At 39.3% G+C, this 21,974-nt stretch overlaps 1 protein-coding gene across 1 annotated transcript; it reads left to right on the forward strand.

The window, feature by feature from the left end:
- The first annotated feature begins 142 nt into the window (after positions 1 to 142).
- Positions 143 to 21,484, forward strand: Drat (Death resistor Adh domain containing target). The gene is made up of 8 exons (XM_022059464.2): positions 143 to 299; positions 7,334 to 7,467; positions 16,073 to 16,359; positions 17,570 to 17,739; positions 18,556 to 18,709; positions 18,846 to 18,993; positions 19,083 to 19,235; positions 19,692 to 21,484. Exons 2-8 carry the CDS (start codon positions 7,351 to 7,353, stop codon positions 19,818 to 19,820), a joined length of 1,158 nt encoding a protein of 385 aa, XP_021915156.1. The 5' UTR covers positions 143 to 299; positions 7,334 to 7,350; the 3' UTR covers positions 19,821 to 21,484.
- The last annotated feature ends 490 nt before the right edge of the window (positions 21,485 to 21,974 follow it).

Raw genomic sequence — 21,974 nt, forward strand, 5'->3', positions numbered from 1 at the left:
TAGGTAGGGATATTTTGTCAGTCGTTTCAAATAGCCGCCACCGGCTACACTGCTGCTGCTCATCGGCGGTCTCCTGCAATATAAAAAAAAATGAGTGCATGTTCTGTACCGTGAATTAACACCATCTTGTGGAAATCGAATCAACTAAATACTCATAGACTATATCTTGCGCGCGTCGGTGTGTGTTGTTATAGCACTAGCGTTGTTAGAAAGAGGAGTTAGTTTCGTTCAGCCGTGCAGTTTGACAGTTTCCTAGAAGATACTACAAAGCTGTCGCATATTATTAACCCAAATTACAGGTAAATACACATCATTTGTAGAACATGTTAACGCTTTAAGAAGTTTCGCAGATCGATAATTCCAATTTGACATGGGAACAGTATTTATTGCTGTTCGCATAAAATCAATATCAAGTGTCAAAAAGTGCCATACATTCCTTTTGAAAAAGTATATACAAAGGGGTGTCATAACAGAGAGAAGGTATTCAGTAAAGTAGAAGATACCTTTTTTTTTTGTCTTTCCGAGGGCACAGAGCGATAACAGTTGTGTTATGAATCCAGACCAGTTATCCTAATAGCATATTTCGGATCTAAAGCATTTGAAACATAATATGTTTAAGTCGTTGCATGGAGAAAACTGACAGTATCTGATAATTGTTAACCAATGTTTTGTACATTTTTTTATATATATATTTATAGAAGTTACCATAATACACAGTAATATTTCAATTCAAATGGATTTACTCGTGATAAATTGTTACCACATTATTTCTGATTATTATTTTACTGTATAACAAACGTTTGTTTATCGAAACATACATTTTATATTGGAAACGTTATGCAAGTAACATTGCTTTGATACTGCCTTTCAATGTTCGTTTCGAACCCCAGCCAATCAAATTTGCTGATGAGCTAGCCCTCGCGTCTTAATGGCACGGTTCTTAAAGCATAGGGCTACATGTTTATGTCAACGGTAGACTCTACGTTAGCAGAGATCTTATGCAGCAGGTGAATATAGACATATTTCAGAGATTTACTGCACAGTTAGTTAATCACAGAGGTAATAGGACATTGCATTCACTGGTTTGTAAACGAGTGGTTTGTTTTTGAAATAAGTCATTGGAATGAATGTTTAAAAATGAGAAGCAAACCTGGATTTACATATCGGTCGTTTCATGCTTGCTGCGTATCCCCAGTCTTTGAAAGTAATCGCCAGTGTAGTCACCTTAAAATAACTAGCCACTATAATTTATCTGTACTCTTCTACTACATTCCAACACTGCGTAAAACCATAACAGGAGTTTTAATACAATAAAACCAGCTTATCTTTTCTTATGGCATTTCCTACTGGGAGCTGGGAAGTGACATTTGCGTTCAAATTGGTCAGTGAACGCACTGTTCATGCAAATATACGAACAGTCGAAACAGAATGTAAATTGATTAAAGATTCTCGGGTTACAAGCCGCGACAGGTGGCTGAACGGTGAATAAACCATATATTCTGCCAACGTTTCGAGAACAATCTCTGCTCTCATCCTTAGGGCGCAACAAAGGATCAGATTTGTCACCCAGCAGCCACCAGACGCGGCTTCTAACCCGGGAATCTTTCATCAGCTAAAGTCGCCGCGAAATTTCTCCGTCAGTTTATAACTTGATTCAATTCTAAAGGGTTTTGACAACGGTAGTTTACACTTAAAATTATTTGTTGTTGGGACTTTTTCCATCGTCTTTTTTTTTAAATTCACTACGTTTCGGAGGCTGGTTCTGTCTCCGTCTTCAGGTGTGAGGTACCTACTGTGTTGGGTCCCTTTGAAAGAGCTAGTCTCTGTCATTGGACAAACTTATCTTGAATTTGTGACAACCAAAACAAGACCACATTGTATGTCATGTTGTTTCATGAGATAAGAAGTTCTTAAGGCGGTAAAGACATCGATGTTCGTCTTCTGGGTTATGATGTCGTATGGACTTGAAGGTAGTTATCAGTGTTTCGAAAGAATATACGGCACTGAAATGGATGTAACATGTTTTCCCGAAACGTCGGTATTTTCCAGTATGGCTTCGGTATTAAAAACAGAAGACGAACATCGATGTCGTGTTCCGTCTAGAAAAAAACCGACCTTGATGACGTATTTTTCTCTTTTCTGTGTCTAGGAACTGGCTGCCCGAGTTGTAATGCATTTTGTAAACAAAATACTTTATATTGTACAGCCGCTGCTATGTTTTTTTTTGGGGGGGGGGTGTTAGAAACGGTGTGAAAACTTTTTTTTTCACAGTTTCTGTTAGGTCGGCTTACAGAACTCCCACTGCCACGCCCAGTCAGCGTGTTGAATGTAAACATTATTCAGTGATGGGAGGATAAATATAACATCAGAAATGGACAGTCGTGACCCATTTCGAAGTACAAAAACCAACATTCTTCTGGAAACGTTTAGAAACCGTGGAAAACTTCAGACATAGGGTACACCAACTGAAAATCGAACTGGGTTCCTATCGTTTCAGGGGCGGATGGTTCGTGTTGTCCGTATTAGCTCGGCCAACACTTTGTTCTCAGTCAGGAGTATGAGATTGGTTTCCAATTTCATCCCAGTTCGATGCATGCAGAAATTGCGATCAGTTGTACCCGTATCCAGTCTTCTGGAAGTACCAGCTGACATCCGGTACCAGTGCCATCTCCTAGCACAGGCACTTCCTTTCTCCTGTACCATCTGCGTGTATCACACACACACCCAAGCGTTATTTAATGCGTAGCAGTTTCATTGATTGGCCTTGAATTCAAAGAATTAAACAACAGATTTGTTCATATGAATTAATTTACCGAGGACTGGTCACAAGTGTTTGATGAATCGCTTCTGAAGGCCAACAAGAAAAGAAACAAGATTATCTTTTGCAGGAACAGGAAGTTAACTTAACTGATGAATGACATTTTCCTGTTTTTCACATGCACTTGTTTCGAGTTGAATGTAGAGTAGTCACAGTTGTAGAAAAATTAATGTGGTTATAATGGACCATTTAATTTGTTGGGAAACTTTCAAACGTGGAAATTAATACACGTGAACGTCTCTTAGGTGTTTATTAATTGTCTATGGATCTTTTTTAGCCCTTCTAGCTGAATGCCATGATATTACCTTGAAATTGGCTGAGTCTTGGATACGAGATTGAAGTGGACTTGGTTGGCGTAATGTTTGTGCCTTTTGGTGAAAATCGGTCAGTTGGTTTGAAAGTTAAAAGAGGAACACACACACGGGCGTTGTTATCTGAGTTTTTCTTCTGTAAGAAAGGAAAACATAAAAAAGAAGGAAACATATTCGCCTTTAATTAACCATCACGTTCAGACAGTAAATTAATTTTTATTCAATTGACTCTTCACCATCGTCAAGAAGTTTTAGATTTGATATAAATTAATTTAGCTTGTTTACTCTCTTCTCTCACGGTGGTCTAGCGGTCAGAACGCTGGCCTTGTAATCCTGGGGTCTCGGGTTCGATTCCCGGCGGTGCCCGAATTTATAACTTGTGTTGGGCAAGGCCGTGGTCTAGGCAACACGGAGTTTTCCTCCGGGGAATCCCAACAATTACTCCATTCACACACAGAAGAAGGCAATGGCAAACCACTTCTGGATCATCTGCCAAGAACGTATATGAACAGGTCCCAGTCCGAGAAAAGGATGGAAGGATCCTGTTCATATGGACCTGTCGTCAGGCAGAACACTAACTAAAAAAAACTCCATTCTCTGAGCATTAAGCCCCCACCAGCGTTAGTCATGACACGTGGATGCGCACCAAATTGCAACACAGTTGACCCTGTAAGTAAAAATTCATTTCCGAGTAAAGAAACATCCGTTTGACGCAACAGCTCGATTTAGTGGCCTCTGTAATTACCGTCATACGTGTTGTTGGTCATAACTCCACGCAGGTTCAAAGCTCGCACTTGTTTTGTTGACTTGTGATATAGACACACACAGGGCCAACCTGTTTATCACGTGATCGGTCGAATAGAATGCCGTGAAAATTTCTTGTTTGTCATAGATAGTGTTGTAATAAGGCCAATCAGAATTCGTGTATAAATGTGGTTCTTGAATGTCATTCAGTATCTATCACGTTGTGTCATCGTGATCGTGACCTCGTGAAAAAAGATTATTCTATGGTCTCTCGCTCTCCATTGTCTTGCTTCGTTTGTAGACGAATATAAATCATGAATCGGGAAGGAAAGCTATGGAAGCGGTTTTACGCATTTTAATATCCAACCTAGGACTTTCCTATTGCAATTCCAAGTTGTCCTTGAGTCTGTGATTCATACAAGGATCGTCACAGTGTTTGCTGGTAGGTGATTTTGTGGTTATGGTTTGTGACCCAAAACTAGGGAACAGCGATCTAATTTATGAAACTGTTTTAGAATTAAAAATTATTACAACGACATTTGAACTGACTAGGTTCTGGATTTCATCCTCCAACCTCATGAATCTATTTTAGAAACTTTACAGTATTAAAGTCCTGTTTATTTTTAATTCTTCACTCTCCAATCAGCCCCTGAGATCATATGGTGTACAAATAGTTCGTGGAATTTAGCGAACCGAGATGCAGTCAAGTTCGTGAGAAACGAATAATTCCTGTGCACTTCTCATATGCATCGGTAAAAATGACATTATTTGATAAATGTGAATGTTGACTTTAAAAGGAAAATTGAAAGAAGTGTCTATGCCCTGTTTTGAGGTAGGCTGCTATCCACGAATTTGCTTGGATTAAATGAGGAAAACGTGGAACGTCTCGAGATCCATCATAGAAAGCAAGTGTGGTATTTGCCACGCCATTTAGTAATGTGTTACAAGAACAACTTTTGATCACTCGAGTTGCAACCCTTAACACCCCCAAGCGATTTTTTCCGGGAGTAAATTTCGTGCCGAGATCCACCGATGACTCCTAACCAATACTGGTAAAAAAAATCTCTTCCAGCGTTAATCGCGTGATACTCGATGGCTCACAAATCGCATGCATCTGTTCGAAATACATATTTCACTCTGTGAAGGCTCAGAGTCCACCGTCGATTCTGTTGATACTGAAATTTATACTTGTTAAACCCCCGGTGGCCATATTGAGAGCCATTGTGTTAAGGGGCTAGAATCCTTGAGGTTTTGAACACTGTGACAACCCCTCCGTCAGGATCGCCGACCTCCAAGCCTACAAACGAACACGAGACACCGGACCACTTCAATACAAGACAGTAATGCTAACGAAATACCGTATCCCGTAGGTTATTTATTTATTTAGTGTTCTGTCTGACGACAGGTCCATATGAACAGGATCCTTCCATCCTTTTCTCGGACTGGGACCTGTTCATATACGTTCTTGGCAGATGATCCAGAAGTGGTTTGCCATTGCCTTCTTCTGTGTGTGAATGGAGTAATTGTTGGGATGCCACGGAGAAACCGGGGAAGCCCCCGGAGGAAAACTCCGTGTTGCCTAGACCACGACCTTGCCCAACACAAGTTATAAATTCGGGCACTGCCGGGAATCTATCCCGAGACCCCAGGATTGCAAGGCCAGCGTTCTAACCGCTAGACCACCGTGGCATATCCCGTAGGTTATATATTGATAATATCCTTTCTGAGCCTGTAGTGTCGATGATACCCTCTACGAACCTGCATAACAATGCTGAGACCACTTGCAAACGCTGCTTTAGTAGCCCAAGGTTTTTTAATGTACACGCGTCCTTTGCGGATTTGACATGAATGCACGTTTTTGTTATTAATGCCCGTGTTTTTGCATTCAGATTGTGTGAATGGGATCATTCCTTTATAGGCTTTAATTTTAGGGGTACAGCAAGTCGCTCTTCGTTACCTGTGATGACTTTGGACTCGCGTAAACACGAACTTGGATTCATCTGTGCCATAACCAACTATGTCAAGTATCACATGCTTGTCTTTAAGGAGATATCTGTACTTCGCAGATTAATGATCCTCGAGGATAACAGGATTGATTAACTGGAAGTTACTAGTTACATATGAAGCTTACGTATTTATCTAATTTGGACGTATTCTAAAATTTTGATGTCATTTCTGAAATCTTACTACCTTCAACTGCCTTAAGAATTTTTAGTCGTAACACGTTTGAGTATAGGCAACAGAACAGTTGGCATTATGCATTTTATTTGTTTCACATGTAATTAGTTGTGAAGAAAATTTGAATCCACATTTCTGGCTGTTTCTTGATACTTTCAAAATGCAGACACGAGAATACAGGTTCATGTAAATGTAAGCTGGTGATAATCACTGGCAGGTGATTATTTGCTAGGTTAAATTTAACACTAGTGAGTAACAAACCGGAAACACTCCAGCATCAAATCACGTGAACTTCAAACTTTGAATAACCACTTCCGCCATAATGACTTCATGTGTTCAACAAGTCGTGTCTTGATAAGATGTGCCATTGACATTTCTCAATGCAAACCTCTACAAAAATAAGTTAGAACATATATGCAGAGCCTAGCAGTTCTAGAGCATTTGCCAGGATTCGACCTTTGACCTTTTCACTCTAAGTAACCAAAGTAGCCTGGAGATTACCCACCCAGTTACTTGGACGCACAGAAACGCGATGTGTGTCTTCATATAAAGTGCCCGTTATTGCTGTCAAATTTTAATCAAGACTAGAATGTGTCAACACATTTTAGAGAAATCCCACATTATGAACTTTCACGAAAATCCGGCATATGAACGCATACATGTTTGTTTGGTTTTGCTGTTAACTCACCAAAAGTGGAAACAAAAATAAATATTACTCTGTTCATGTCTGGTAGATCTTAAGTTCATGCCAGAATAAAGTTCAGTACTCGTTAACTTCTGTTAAAAGTAATTCTTATTTTCTTGTTCAGTGTACAAAAAAGGGGAAACAAATGGCAGTGACGTCATAAATATACTTGGCTTTAGGGCTGAGGCTATAACGAATTAACCGTGAGGAGTTGTTAGCCCACACCGGAACCCCCCCCCCCCCCCCCCCCCCAGTTGAATTATCATTCCTCTTGTCGACTACTGCGTATTCCGTAGATTCGTAGCTGTAATTGTCGCAAGATATCTCCCAGCTTCGTTGGCCGTTACAAATATTTACGTGGGTTTCCAAGTCGCAGTAGCGGGGTCGACGGATAGAGATAGCGCACAAGGAGTATTATTCCCCCTTGCCCTAACCATCTTCCCTTCCATCTTACTGTGACGCATCTCGGGCTCGCAGGTATTTTGCGTCAAATACGCCTTCAATACCTGGAGACCTTCTCCTGCATCCAGTGTCGCGATGTTTGCTATTTAAACAATGGCAAATAAAAAGTATCTAACAAAATGTTTCTTCTTTCAGCGAAGAAATTGCCAGATATGAATAAACTGTGTCGTCAAGTCAGTATTGAGAGCCCTGGACCAACTATCAGGGACTGCGTGTTCAGTTTCGAAGTTCCGGTTCCAGATGTTCCGTCAAAAGGTGCAAGAATAAGAGTAAGTATTGCATTTTGATAATGCAGACAATGTACAGATGTTCACTGAAGGTGGCCGTCTTCTGGGTTGTGCCGTGTAGTCTGGTAGAAGTTTATCGGTGTCTAGAGGTGCTTACTACCTCTACCATCATCGCCTACAAAATGGAGATAGTAAATACCTCTGAAACGTCGGTAAACTTCCGATGCAAGATGCTGGAAACGTCTACCTTCATACCAGCAACCATGTTAGTCCACTGAACAAAGTCGTTATTAACAAGCTGATGGTCGCTAAGCTACAAATAACTTCGCCTTTCCCAATTTTTGTTTCGTGCTCACAGGAGGCCGCCATTACCTAGTTGAATCCAGTCTACGTCTTCAGAACCTGTTTTATTATTATCGTCCCATCCGTAACTAGGTCATCTACGTAGCTTCTTCCCTTCAGGTTTTCCAGCCTAAATTTTTGATACATGTTTTATCTCTCACGTTATCTTCCTTGATTTTCTTATCCATAGTTGATGAAAAGTGTTGACAAGTTTTCTTTAAGTTTGGTCTCGCATGCCTTTTTATTGTTCTGGCTGTTTTCTCTGTCTGAAGTCGGAGTGAAAGTAAAGATTAAAGAGTGTTTAGCGATAAAGTAACAATGTTTAGAAGATAATCTTAAAAATAATTTTTTAATCTTTGAAATAAAACACAACTCTTCGCCGTTACGACTATCAACTGGTTAACGCTGTTTAAAGAAATGATCCCTGTTCACACTGAGAACCATACAAGACCCATGAATACAGACGCATAGTTATAGTCGGCGCAATAGTTTTTGGCCGGTGGAGAAGATAGCGGAGCTGGCGGACGGGCCTAGTCTGTGTATCTGAGGTGGCACGGTCAGTGTATTCCTTTTGTTTGGGCGTTCAGTCACCCAAGCTCCTCGGTGCAGTCAGCATTAGACTATCGCAAAAGAGACTCGCTCCTAGCCTTCCCCTTGAAAATTCCACCGGCCAAAAACTATTGCGCCGACTATACAGGTTTTTCAAGCAGAAGGGCAGGTTCTCACTGTTCTTTAATAAGGGGTTAATAGCACAACGTGACGTACTACAGTCAAACAAATAAATTGATCAATTGACTGAACCCTGTGGTCATGTGTGCCACTCTGTAACTGCGACAACGAATGTCCAATCAACATAACCGTTGCCTTTTATTGAAAGGGCAGTCTGCTCTTTGCACTTCGCTGCATTGCTGAATAGTGACATCATTTAGGCCCGTTACATAAGTTGAACGACTGTTTCTGAAGTTCAAGCTCTAATTTTCAGCCCGGAGGTCCGTTATTCTCCTTGACAATGTTAGCTTTTCGTGGTTTTCCTCAGTAAATGTTGGAACACTACAGTAAACGATTGCTTCTTCTACTTACTAATTAAATAATTACATGGAGCCGTCTTCGAGAAGCTAATAGTCGCTCATCTAGTCAAGAAGTTGTCCGCCTCTGCAGAACCAGAAGGTTTATTACCATGTTACAAAAGCCCCCCCCCCCCCAACGGTTCTTGTCCTGTGCCAGATGAATCCCGTCCGCACCCTCTCACATTCTTCCTTAAGATCCATTTTAATAATATGTTCGAATCTGCGCCTAGGTCTGGCTTTCCAACCAGAATTTTGTATGCTTTTCTCATCTCATTCTGGTGTTTGCAAGTGATGTGCAAGCTTGCATACATCCGTCTTTACTCGTAAGTTTTTAACTGCACTGACAAAATAATCAATCTGCCTAACTTTATTAATATTAATAATAAAGCAGCAACGTTTATCGACTTTACTGGCGTGTTCACAGACAGATCGATCAAATGTTGTAGGCCAAATCTTCCCGTGACCTTGAACAGAGGCGTAATAACACTTTTAAGAAATTCAAACACAATTTCGGCTGTATATCGTCAGAGGAAGAGCCCTTTTGGGAGTGCTATGTGTGATGGAAAAATAATATTAAAATGGATTTAGGAAAATTGTATTTTGTGGTAGGATTTTGTTTGAAGACGATACGAATCTTGCGTGTTTATTAAAGCAGGGAATTTATTGACCAGCTGAGTGACTACCAACTTTTCAAGGCATACCCTGCGCTTTAATTAAATCAATTGTACTTATTGGCCAAATTCAGATTGTATCTCTGTAGACCGTAGGACATGTTTATCACCCTCAGCGTGACATTGCATGACATAAAACTGTTTGTCGCTAGAAAAATTAACACCTCTTTCAGTTTTAAGCGTACCTGGTAAGAACGAACAACTCGTCGTCCTTCGTGCTCGATAATCTTCCCGTCGCATCAGTTTCGAGCCTTCGGTTAACTATCAGTCGCTCTGGGGGTCTCCATTGACGTCTGCAGTACCAGACTTCTCACCATTAGGGAATTAATAATCGCGAGAGGACTTCAGCTGTCAGAACTAAATGGGCTGAAGTGGTAGGAATTGACACTTTTAAGCCCAGATCGCCTTTTCATACTGTTTTGGAAATTTAGTCCATCCCTAAAAGAAAACACATGCGTGTCCCTCAGTTGGTTAACGATGTTCGAGGAAATAATCAAAGTAACCGAATCACTCTTGTATGATAACAGTTTTTCAATCGCCGGCTGGCCGTTCCAGGGGACTTCCCACGAAGTTCTTTCCCAAAAGGATTGAATGCAGTACCCAACGTGAAAAATGAGCAGAGTGTCGTTTGGCTCCAGAATACGGTGTATTGTTTTCAAAGAAACTACTGTTGAACATGAACATCTTGTTATTTTAACAGTATCTAGCTTTAAAAATTCGGGATTTTCCATAGAAGTGCATTGTCCGTGGCAAACGTATTTTTATCTCGTTATGTTTTCGTATTACGTGTCGTATATACGGCGTTTTAGACTTCCAGAGTCAGTCCTAAGTTCGCAGTGGTAAGGCGTGAGGCGGAGTGCATGACGTGAACCACGCCAAAAGAATCTTCCGTGGCTCTCAACCGATCTGAAGCCGTCATGTCGCTCCCCTAAACAGTGTCGATGTCTGATTCATACATATCCTGAATAGACTATAGTAACTCCAAAAATTCGGCACCAGAAATGAGACATATTTGAAACGCAATGTATAGACTCACTTTTTGATGTTCCATTGGAATTCTGCGTTTGTACTAAATTTACGAAATGTGAACCTTAATAATTCTCCACATTTTTTTATTTTTAAATTTTTGTCCACAAAATTAATCATCTGTGTTAACGGCGCTGAAAAGTCTGCGCAAGGTTAGATTTTACTTCTGTCTACAGTGTCCCGACACTTTTGTGCACGTGGCGTGTTCAGGCCTATCAAAGACGGCATCGGGGAGTGTCGTTTCTGAAACTTGTGTTCACTCTTCTACCCGACATTTAGCAATCCCTGAACAGAATCTTTGTTTTCTGACTCAGCCCGGAGACCAGCCATCATGACGCAGGTGTTCGCGTTTTTTCTCAGTCCTTTCATTCAGATGGTGCAACAATGCCTTAAATTAGGTTACAACCGCTTCCACAACCTTTCCAGTTCATTATTCATCCGGTTATTCGATGATGATGTTTGAGCTAAGAGTGTCGTTAAATAAATCATAAAGAAATTACAAGTTAATAAATATGTAAAATAAGACCTAAGAATGGTTGCGAGGAGGCCTTTGCTACCTCCATCATCAACGCGATGGAGGCAGCAAGGACCTCTAAAACGTCGGTAAACTTCTACCAGACTACAACAACCCAGAAGACAGCCATCTTCATACTCATCGTCGTGAAAACATAAAATCTTACTAAGTTTACTTGCGACACAAAAAATCGCCACGCAAAGAACGAAGTAACCGAGTGTTCTAAGGCAGTGGTATTCAACCTGGGGTACGCGTACCCCCGGGGGGTACGCAAAATTTTAAAAAAAAAAAATATAATAAGCACTGAATAATCAGGGCCAGATTTAATACATTATTTTGGATGTAATTTATTTAATTTATTTTAGATGTGGATTATATACTATGTATAACTTGAATTATACACCAACAACTGTGGGGGTACAAAGTTGGAAAAGAAATTATATCTGGGGGTACGCGAACAAAAAGGTTGAATACCACTGCTCTAAGGAACATGCGGTATAATGTCGGATTTCTGGATTGCAGGATCGTGATTTCGAATACCGACCTGAGCGTTGATGTAGACGCGTTTGTGTACGATTTTCTGTGTTGTGTCGTCGGGTGTATGCAGTGACCTTGTAATGAGCCAACTAGTCTCCCCTCAGCGGAGCCATACAGCTACAGTAAAGTACCAAACTTGTACAAGATTTCAAAATTAATTCTGAATTGAAACAGACTATGAACGCTAAAGAAAAATATTATCACTCAAACGCGTCTAAGTTCACATATTAAATTTGAAATGAGAATTTTTTAAGTCAATAGAAAATGAAGCAAAGTCATCAGTAGAGTTTCTCAGATCGTTGGTCTGTAGCCGTCACTGCTGAGATCGGGGAAGTTGGTTTGCTTTCTTTTCTAGCTTTGTAGGGTTCCTCTTCCCTTTTCTAGCCGTTATTTCAGTAACTGAATAATCCATATGGGAACGTGATGCGTGTATAGGTTATGTCCTTGTGAATGCAAACAATAGCGTAAACAGCAGATGATCAGGACATTCCTGTACGACAGCGTCGCTGTGTCCAGTCCCATTTACACGATAGTTATTCCATGTCTGGACAACCCTAGCGAGTGATCGATACCTCGTCACTCGGTGTTCACGTGAACAGTGAACGCATGCGCACCGGGAAGTGGGAGCCCTGTCGAGGCCAAGCACAATGAGTTGCGTGAATGCAATCTTAAGTTGCATCAACAAGCCTGCTTTTTGTTCCACATCTTGTCAAGTCTTGTTGTACAGAGTCCTCCGACTATCCTGAAGACTTCAGGAAGGACTGGAAAAAGTTTTGATCGAAAGTCGAGCCTGTGTGATAAACAACCCTGCTCCATATATGGGAGGAACTGGGTTTGATTCTAGGACACGAACCCTTCCCCCCGTATCCTTCCGAAGTCATGATTGACGGGCATTCATATGTTGAAGATGACTGCGTTTTGGGATGTTGAGCTGTGTGGTATGGCAACAGACGTTTCAGAGTTATTCCTCCATCATGAGTGTGATGATTTGCAAACTTCTTCCAGACTGAACGACGCTATATCACAGAATATAATCGTTTATACTCGCCACGCCATTGACGACTCTACATGTTCGATGCAGCTGATAGAGCATCGTTAAATAAAATGAGAGATGATGATAATAATAATGTTGTTGCATGTGCTAGGTTTTTGGTACCATGAAATCCTCTCGTGTCTCTTGAGTGACGTCCAAGATGATAGAAACAAATGACAACGTACAGACCTTGTTCGACCAAAGAATTATTCTGCTTTGTAGAAGAATTTACTTCAGCTGAAAAATTTTCTAAATATTTACGAAAATAACTATTACACCTACGTGTGTTTATTTACATTCGTATTATAACATGTTCCACGTCTTGGCTTTTACTGTGAAGGATCTCAGAATTTAATTAATTTTGCTTTTGCCCTATAATGTTGTATTCCTATCTCTTCTGTTCTATCCTTTTACATACTGTTCTATTCTGTGTTCTGTTGTGTCCTATATTATTCTATTCTGTTTTATTATACTCTGTTATGAATACCAACGCCCTCTACCCCTTCCCCCCAATTGTTGTTTACTATTCTACCTTTCCTGATTTCTTTTTCCGTTTTTTCTTATTCTTCTTCTTATAACGAGGCCACGCGTCATTGTAGGAGAACATTGTAAGTATGTTGTAGTGGGAACAGATTATAATGAGGGCAAGCCATGTTGATAAGAAACAGTTTTAAATGTAAACATTGATTGCCGTGAAGTCTTATGGCAGTGGTTCAGAACCCCCGGTTCGTATACGATACTCCGTTATGTTACGAACGACTTGCGTACGTGCATCCATTAGTACATCTGTCTTTATTGTTATTCCATGGATCCATAAGTTAGATGACAGCAGGACGTAGAATAAGGCCTACATGTTTTCATAATATGACTACTGTGTCGATCTATATGATGGAAATAATTTTCCTGATGTTAGAAATGTCGTCAGTATTTTGTCTATAACTAACGCTGTGAGCTGCTTAATGAAGAACCTTGAATCAAGAAATAGTACGCGTCTTAATGACGAACTATTGAAGGGATGCATTCTAGTCGTAACAACTTAAACCTGTCATTTAAATATTACCTAGACAAAAGCAATGTAAAATATCTCGCTGATGACGGATTTTACCAGATAATTATTGAGTGGTGGTGTATGAACATGTAACTTAGAAAACGAATTTCCGTGGAAGTTCTTATAAATAGTTCTAATTTGCAACCTTGAGGTCTGCAAGCTGACAAGCAAGTGTGAATTTAGCTTTATGGGTGTGGGAAAGGTTGAGAACCCCTTTGTTACAGCTTCGTTTATGTCGGCAATAGCCCTTGGCAGTGAAACGATTAAACTTCGTGGTCCTGGAACTGCAGCCAGCGTCAAACCAATCCCGTACTGTTTCTAACCGTATGTTTATCGTGGTTAAGGCAACTGATTTCGACAATTTATATTTTTAACAATTTTCATCAAGTAGATCATAATCTGGGTCAGTATTTATCAGCTGCTTGCCCGCTGTCGGGAGTTGTCTGTTCGCAAATTCTAGAGAAAATAAATACTACGTTATTTTAAAGCTAACGCCTTTTCTTTTTCTTTTTTTTGCAATGCGAAACGTTGAAGAAAGGCGTAGGCAGAACATCGATAAATACCGTACATCGATCTTTCGAAAAGTTTATCTTCAGGATCTTTTTTTAGTCCATGTGCATGAAGTAATTGTTTTCTACGAACTGCTGTAACGACGTTGGGCAGTAAGACTGACATGTTTACTGCCAGAGCTTGTTGACAAGATGAGCTACGTCAAGGGGTCAATGTTTAATGCAACTAATATAATTTGTTCTAACTATGCAGCGAGTTTGCCGTCCAACCTAATCTGTAGTCCATCACGGGCGTGTCCAGGAGTGCATTGCAGTCAGCAAATATCTTAACAGGATCGTTGTCCTCGTCCAATAATTTCCCCCTATTTGCTCAGTACTATAATATAAACCAGTGGTATTCAACCTTTTTTGTTCGCGTACCTCCAGATATAATTTCTCTTCAACTTTGTACCCCCAAAGTTGTTGGTGTATAATTCAAGTTATACATAGTATATAATCTACATCTAAAATAAATTAAATAAATTACATTACTGATTATTCAGTGTTTATCATAATTTTTTTTAAAATTTCACGTACCCCCTAAGATGTCTTCGCGTACCCCCAGATATAATTTCTCTTCAACTTTGTACCCCCAAAGATGTTGGTGTATGATTCAAGTTATACGTAGTATATAATCTACATCTAAAATAAATTAAATAAATTACATTACTGATTATTCAGTGTTTATCATAATTTTTTTTAAAATTTCACGTACCCCCTAAGATGTCTTCGCGTACCCCCAGATATAATTTCTCTTCAACTTTGTACCCCCAAAGATGTTGGTGTATGATTCAAGTTATACGTAGTATATAATCTACATCTAAAATAAATTAAATAAATTACATTACTGATTATTCAGTGTTTATCATAATTTTTTTTAAAATTTCACGTACCCCCTAAGATGTCTTCGCGTACCCCCAGATATAATTTCTCTTCAACTTTGTACCCCCAAAGTTGTTGGTGTATAATTCAAGTTATACATAGTATATAATCTACATCTAAAATAAATTAAATAAGTTACATTACTGATTATTCAGTGTTTATCATAATTTTTTTTAAAATTTCACGTACCCCCCTAAGATGTCTTCGCGTACCCCCAGATATAATTTCTCTTCAACTTTGTACCCCCAAAGATGTTGGTGTATGATTCAAGTTATACGTAGTATATAATCTACATCTAAAATAAATTAAATAAGTTACATTACTGATTATTCAGTGTTTATCATAATTTTTTTTAAAATTTCACGTACCCCCTAAGATGTCTTCGCGTACCCCCAGATATAATTTCTCTTCAACTTTGTACCCCGAAAGTTGTTGGTGTATAATTCAAGTTATACATAGTATATAATCTACATCTAAAATAAATTAAATAAGTTACATTACTGATTATTCATTGTTTATCGTAAAATAATATATTTTTTTTAAATTTCACGTACCCCCTAAGATGTCTTCGCGTACCCCCAGGGGTACTCTTACCCCAGGTTGAATACCACTGATTTAAACAAGACAATCAGTGATGATGTCAGGGTTTAAGATTCATGTAATTTTTGTGTAAGTAACTGGCAGTTATTTCTTCAAAAATGATCCTGTGGGATGTTATTAAATGATTCTCTGTCAGACGCGTTTGTTATATATAACGAGTCGAATTTCATGCTGATAATAATGATAGAGAACAAGGAATGTAGAAGGAACATAACTGTGATTTCTTAATGGGTTTTGTAGTCATCGCCCTGATAATGGAGGCTGCAAGGACCTTTGAAACTTCTATCAGACTTTACAACACTACAACCCAGAAGACAGCCATTTTCATTCTCGTTGCTGTGAGAATCTCAAATCCTATCTATATCGTTTTGCGTCTTAGGTTGTGTGTGCTGGTGCATGCTACCGTCTTCGGAGATCACCCTCCATCTCCAGTATCTCCAGCGTGTCTAGTACGTCAAGTGAAATATCTCAGGATCTGTCTTGCGGAAGTGCACCAATCCTCCCGCCTCAGAGTCCTGTTCACCACGGTCTGCGAGATGGGGCACTGTTCCCCGGGTATGAAGTGGCTGGGATAGTTGAGTCATTAGGAACAGAAGTTGAAGGAAATGAAGAATTCGGAGTTGGAGACCGAGTGGTGTTGTACCCATATGAAGGAGTTCCACATGGGTAAGGAATTTCTTGTAGTTTTTGTGATCAATACGCTTGAACTATGCTTCAAATTGCATTTAATCGTGTATGGTTTATGTTTTAGTGTATTAATTTGGTAACTAACCGTAGGGAAGAAGTCTCTGTAAAAATTGTCCAGATAACTTTACGTTCAATGTGTGAAACTATAACAATTAAAACATTATTAAATTTTGCTAATGAGAACTTATACAAAGTAACATTTATGTCAAATCGAGGGAAAAAATTGACATTGGAACAACGGTTTCGGAGAATCTGACGTAAATACGTAACCAAGTAAGGGATTCGTATTTATTTTTATTGTTCATCACGTTAAGCGCCCGCCTCATCATCCACTGTGATATTCTAAAACGTTTTTAACAGCACAATATTATCTACTCTACGACGCTAAGCTCTTTCCGCAATAACGAAAGCGGTTTGTTGACGGCAGTAATGAAACACAACAATGCCGAATAAAGATGACATAACAATTACTTTCTTAGGTAAAGGAGTAAAGCATTGTTATGCACGCAGGAGTTCATATAAAAGCTGGCCATTGTCGGTCCACATTTACACATTGTTGGTATAGATCTTAAACATTTTCCTAACGCTGTTTTGCCGAATGACCCTTCCGTATAGACGTATTTACGTCAAAAAATTGTTATTGCAGTTAAATCTTGATTAAATGGCAGGTGTAGATGATTTACCGGTTTATTGCACTGTGAAATCCTCTGCTGGACAGAACACTGGGATTCTAAAACTAATTTTTAATTGGTTTTACACAGTAATGAGACATTTTATACTTAATTCTTTTCTAGGATAGCTTTTAAAAATAAAGTATATTGTATAGAAAAAATGCCAGCATGTATTCATTCAGTCACTCACCTGTTTGAAAATGTTTCAATGACTACGTAGTACTTTTTTGGTTCGTTTTTCAGCTGTCAGTATTTTTAAAATATGGGGGCTCTGTTACGTGATAAACGTACAGATTAATTGTTATTAGAAATACGAAGTGATTAAGTTCAATATTATGTTGAAGTTCTCTGTTAACAAGTAAATGAGTGAACATAACCTCAAGAAGGAGAACAGTTTAAACTTCCGCTTATCAGACGGAAGTAGCGTATAGTTAAAATTAAAAATCCAGATAAACCAAGTGATGAATTCTCCTGGTGTTGTCTCAGTGACTGTCTTAACTCATGGTACTGACCTCCAGGTACGCAGAGTTCATCATCGTTCCAGAACTGCAGTACCTGGTGAAACTCCCTGACTCAGTATCGCTGAGTGTCGCTGCCATGTTGCCCACCGGTGCCCTTCTTGCCATGAACACGGTATTCAAGGCACATGAATACGTTGAAAACATCCTTCAAAAACGAGGAGATAATGGTTGGTTCATACGCTGAATATGAATTCAGTAGGTTATTTCATTATTTTACTTTTTTGTTGATCAAGTTATCGCACGTAATTAGTAAACATTTCTTTCGGTGTGTGTGTTATTTCGTCCTGCAACTTCAGTGATCTGATCATGTTTCGATTCTGTCACTGCCCATTATTGGTTTCATTAACCGCCACGGTGGTCTAGCGGCCAGAACGCTGGCCTTGCAATCCTGGGGTCCCGGGTTCAATTCCCGGTGGTACTCAGATTTATAACTTGTGTTGGGCAAGGCCGTGGTCTAGGCAACACGGAGTTTTCCTCTGGGGCTGCCCCGGTTTCTCTGTGGCGTCCCAACAATTACTCCACTTTCATCATCATCTCGCAAAAAGGGTGTCACAGTCCCCATCGAACCCATGTACTGATGGGTCGTGAATCCTGCTAACCACCAATGCTGAATGGTGCGTACTGAACACGAAAAAAAATGGTTTCATTGGTTATGAACCATAGGACTCTGTTATGGGGCCTCTTTTTTTGAGGTCTCTTTATTTTGTTTGTACATACCTGAAATTATTTTGTCGTGTTCTCAGACGAGCCTCACATTTTTATGTTTTGCGCTGCCCTCTTAGATATTAAAAGAGGTAACCCTTGCTCGCATCCCTGTATTATGAGGGTTTAAAAACCCCTATTTTCATATTATAAAGATTAATCAGGAAGAAGAATGAAAATTTGGTTTCTGTATTTCTAAATACATTCGTATGAGGCTCAGAATAATTAGACAATCGTGCCTTTAATTTTATTACTTATTTGTTATATATTGTTTCTCACAGGTTTGTGTAAGATCCTAATTGTTGGTACCGGTGGTTTGGCCCTATGGGCCATGCGCATTGCCGGTCATCATTATCAGACCATGAAGGAGAAGGTGTCCATCACTGTCGCTTCGCTCAAAGACGAAGGCTTCCTCTTAGCCAAGGAATATAAAAAGTAAGCTTCCACGTAAAGTTTTCATTCATCTGTTTTCCTTGGTTTGTTTGTGCGCGTCAGTAAAATGGCTTAAATCGCTAAATTGTACAGCGCGTAATGAAGTGATGCTTTAGTACATATTGACTTTATCTTTAAGGGTGAATGTGGTCCAGTGGAATGAAGACTTGTATGAAAAACAGCTGATTGAGCGCACTAAGGACGCTTGTCAGGGAGCAGTTGATATCGTCATCGACTTTGGAACCACGTCACGAAGTCTGCATCGATCTCTCCAGTGTCTGAGTAAGGTGCGTATGTAATACATTGAAAAATTGATATCCATGAATTTTAAAAAGATTATGGCTGTAATTTGAACTGAAAAAAATTTTATTTCTAGGGTGGTGTTGTATTTATCAGCTCTGAGGTTGCTGAGAAATTGCTGCCGAAATTCAGTCGTAAAGCAGAAGAACTCCAACAGTGTATAAGGCCTGTGGACATGGGCTCTATTGATCAGTTGCGACAATTGGTTGAACTAGTCGGAAACAAAGAGGTACAGTAAATATCCACAAAAATGAAAGATGAAAGGGGGAGCAAGACACTTTATGCATTATGTTTCCCTTCCATTCCCATACCTCAATCTTGGAGATATCTTGTGACAAGTAAAGTAAAGTTTGTCCCACTATACGCCATGTAGGCGTTTGGGGGAGTGGAGTTATAGCTCCTCTCTTCCTTGACCTCGGCACTAGATGGGGGTGAGTGGTCGGCATCACGCACCGGCCGGCTTTACCCCCAGGAAAGGACCCCGGTACCCATTGTAGAGGAGACTGGGTGGGCCCCAGAGCCGGTCTGGACGCAGAGGCTAAAGGAAAAATCCTCTGCCCCCGTCAGGGATCGAACCCCGGTCACCCAGCTCACTCTTGTGACAAGTGTAAATGTAATTTTAGGCAAACATTTTGACATCTTGAATGTTCTTTATTGCAATCTTTTTATTTATTTATTTTTTCAGATTGAACCCCCACCACATTCTGTGTTTCCAGCAGACGAAGCTTCGGAAGTCATGAGGAAACTCTGTCAGTCGGAAATAAAAGGCAGAGCAATCCTCGAATTCCCCTCACCTCCATCTTCCAGATTTTAATGTCTACGACATGTTGATTCGTGGAAACTTGTCAGTCCAGGGAATGTCTTGTTTAGGTGTGAACGGTCGGGCTGTTTCACTGCGTACTTCGCCAAGGAAGACCAATTATTGTCGTATAATAAATTGGCTTGGCATTTTGACCTAGTATTCAGATATTAGAATAATATATACTTAGGAGCGACCCTGTCCTGTTTTAGAAGTCATAAGGTGTTGTGTAAGTGTTCTGAAGCTTTGAGCTCGGCATTTGTGATGTCTGGTCGCAAAAATGCAACACCCATCATCGAAGGTTTGTTTCGTCATCTTGTATGGACGTATCTGTAAACAAGAAATGTTTTGTACAGACCTTGTAGGTACTTTTATATAACCTCTCATAAAATTAGATTCATTTTTCCTGACCTTAGTGGTTCATCATTGTGAGCATTTTTCCTTAATTTTCGTGTGAGCATTTGTCTCGTCACCGAGCATTTGATTATCAAAGCTTGCACCGCTAACTCGTGATTATAGAACCCAAATGATTTAGCTTAAGATTAACTGTCAGGTTGTGACTGAACTTCACTTTGTTCAGTAATAACAATGAGGACGAGTAAAATAAGTGCCATTACATCACATTTCTGTGCGCTGTTCTCATGGATGTGCCGCAGTTTAACTTCCTGTTATGCTTTCAGTGTAGTAGAACATCTTTTATTTCTACATTGAATGTTGCTAAAGTTTATTGCACATCGATTATGGAACTGATGCTGATAGAAATTTATGAAGCGCAACATAGGGGTGAGAGGTTAGAGGTGCATGCATTAGAGTGTCATCATCCGAGTTGTAGCATCGTGTAATTTTCTTGTTGCGAACTGGTATTTCAGACGAACTTGCTGTCACCATCTTCACAGTTGAATTTTGAAAGTTTAGAATATCGATGGGTTATATAGGATCAGGGCAGGGGACCGAAACTCATGCCACCATCAACACCTCAAATCCTATGTAAAAGTTCAGCGTTAACCACAACAAATGCTGCCATGGTGATTTCTAGATCCACAGTATAATTCTAGATCACTACAGAGCATTGTTTGCAGGGCAACTGACAAGCTTTGCATAATGCAGTAACTGGCAGCCATTTAAATGGTGTCCTATCCTGTGGAAGATTTACATCCTATATACGTGGACCATACGAAGTACATACGAATAGAGGTTGGTGTCATGTGACAAGACATATGTACCATGTGTGGAGGCCAGCACTGAGATTTTAGTGTGATGGTGGATGCTGAGATAAGTGAGAAATTGTATCTTCTCATATATTTATGTATTAATATGTTATCCAACTCCCACATAGGATATACATTTTGCTGCTTACCATGCATTGCATTTTCTGTATGTTACTGATGCATGCAATAAAAATTAAGAATGTGAAAACTACCCAGAATTTTTAGTTTTGTGTTGTATTATTTAGGTTGGGAGAAAAGCTTGAAAATTTTAATATTTCATACTTTTATTGATATGAAAGTCATATAAAGTTTGAAATGCATCTATATTAAGACCTCTCTGTACTATTTACTAACATTGTTCTTAACCAGTATACTTCTAATAGTATTTTTAATATATTAGCATATAAAAGAGTTACTGCTGTATGTGGAACAGGGAAGAATCTAAGAATTAAAAATTGCTATTACAAGAGATTAAGTTATTGTGATTTTTGTAAAATGTTAGTCTTTTTTAACATTTTCATAACCATTTGTGGTATAGGTAAACAGTTTTTGTATTGACTCAATTTAAAAATATAGAATTTCAGTTTCATAAGTAATAATATATCATATAAAGTGTCTCCAACAACTTTGCTTCATTGGTACAGCAAAAGAGTAGGTGGTCCACTCTAGCATGCTTCCAACATGTTACATTTTACTAGGCAATTCACCTATTTTTTTCTGTGCTGTACTTTAAATACAAATGGTGCTTGCAGAAGAGCAGTATTTCCTTCACACTTTTAGTAATACAAACATCTTTTCCCGATTCGATCTGGTATGGTACATTATCCAGTGCTAATATCTATTTTGTGAGAAAAGTAATATTTTGATGTTTGTATTACAGACTTCATGTATGTTTTGTATGCATATTATTTTTATGTAGGCTATAATGATCATGTTCAGTCATAAATATGACATAACACTT

The sequence above is a fragment of the Zootermopsis nevadensis genome, unplaced genomic scaffold, assembly GCF_977971745.1.
Source record: "Zootermopsis nevadensis isolate Lab colony 2312 unplaced genomic scaffold, Znev_1.0 Znev_ptg000025l, whole genome shotgun sequence".
Lineage (NCBI taxonomy): Eukaryota > Metazoa > Arthropoda > Insecta > Blattodea > Termopsidae > Zootermopsis > Zootermopsis nevadensis.

Excerpts from the sequence above, each read along its gene's own strand:
- Drat (XM_022059464.2), top strand. The coding sequence starts at position 7,351 with ATGAATAAACTGTGTCGTCAAGTCAGTATTGAGAGCCCTGGACCAACT. Across the intron at positions 18,710-18,845 it reads TTAGCCAAGGAATATAAAAA|GGTGAATGTGGTCCAGTGGA; the intron begins GTAAGCTTCCAC and ends TTTATCTTTAAG. Across the intron at positions 19,236-19,691 it reads AACTAGTCGGAAACAAAGAG|ATTGAACCCCCACCACATTC; the intron begins GTACAGTAAATA and ends TTATTTTTTCAG.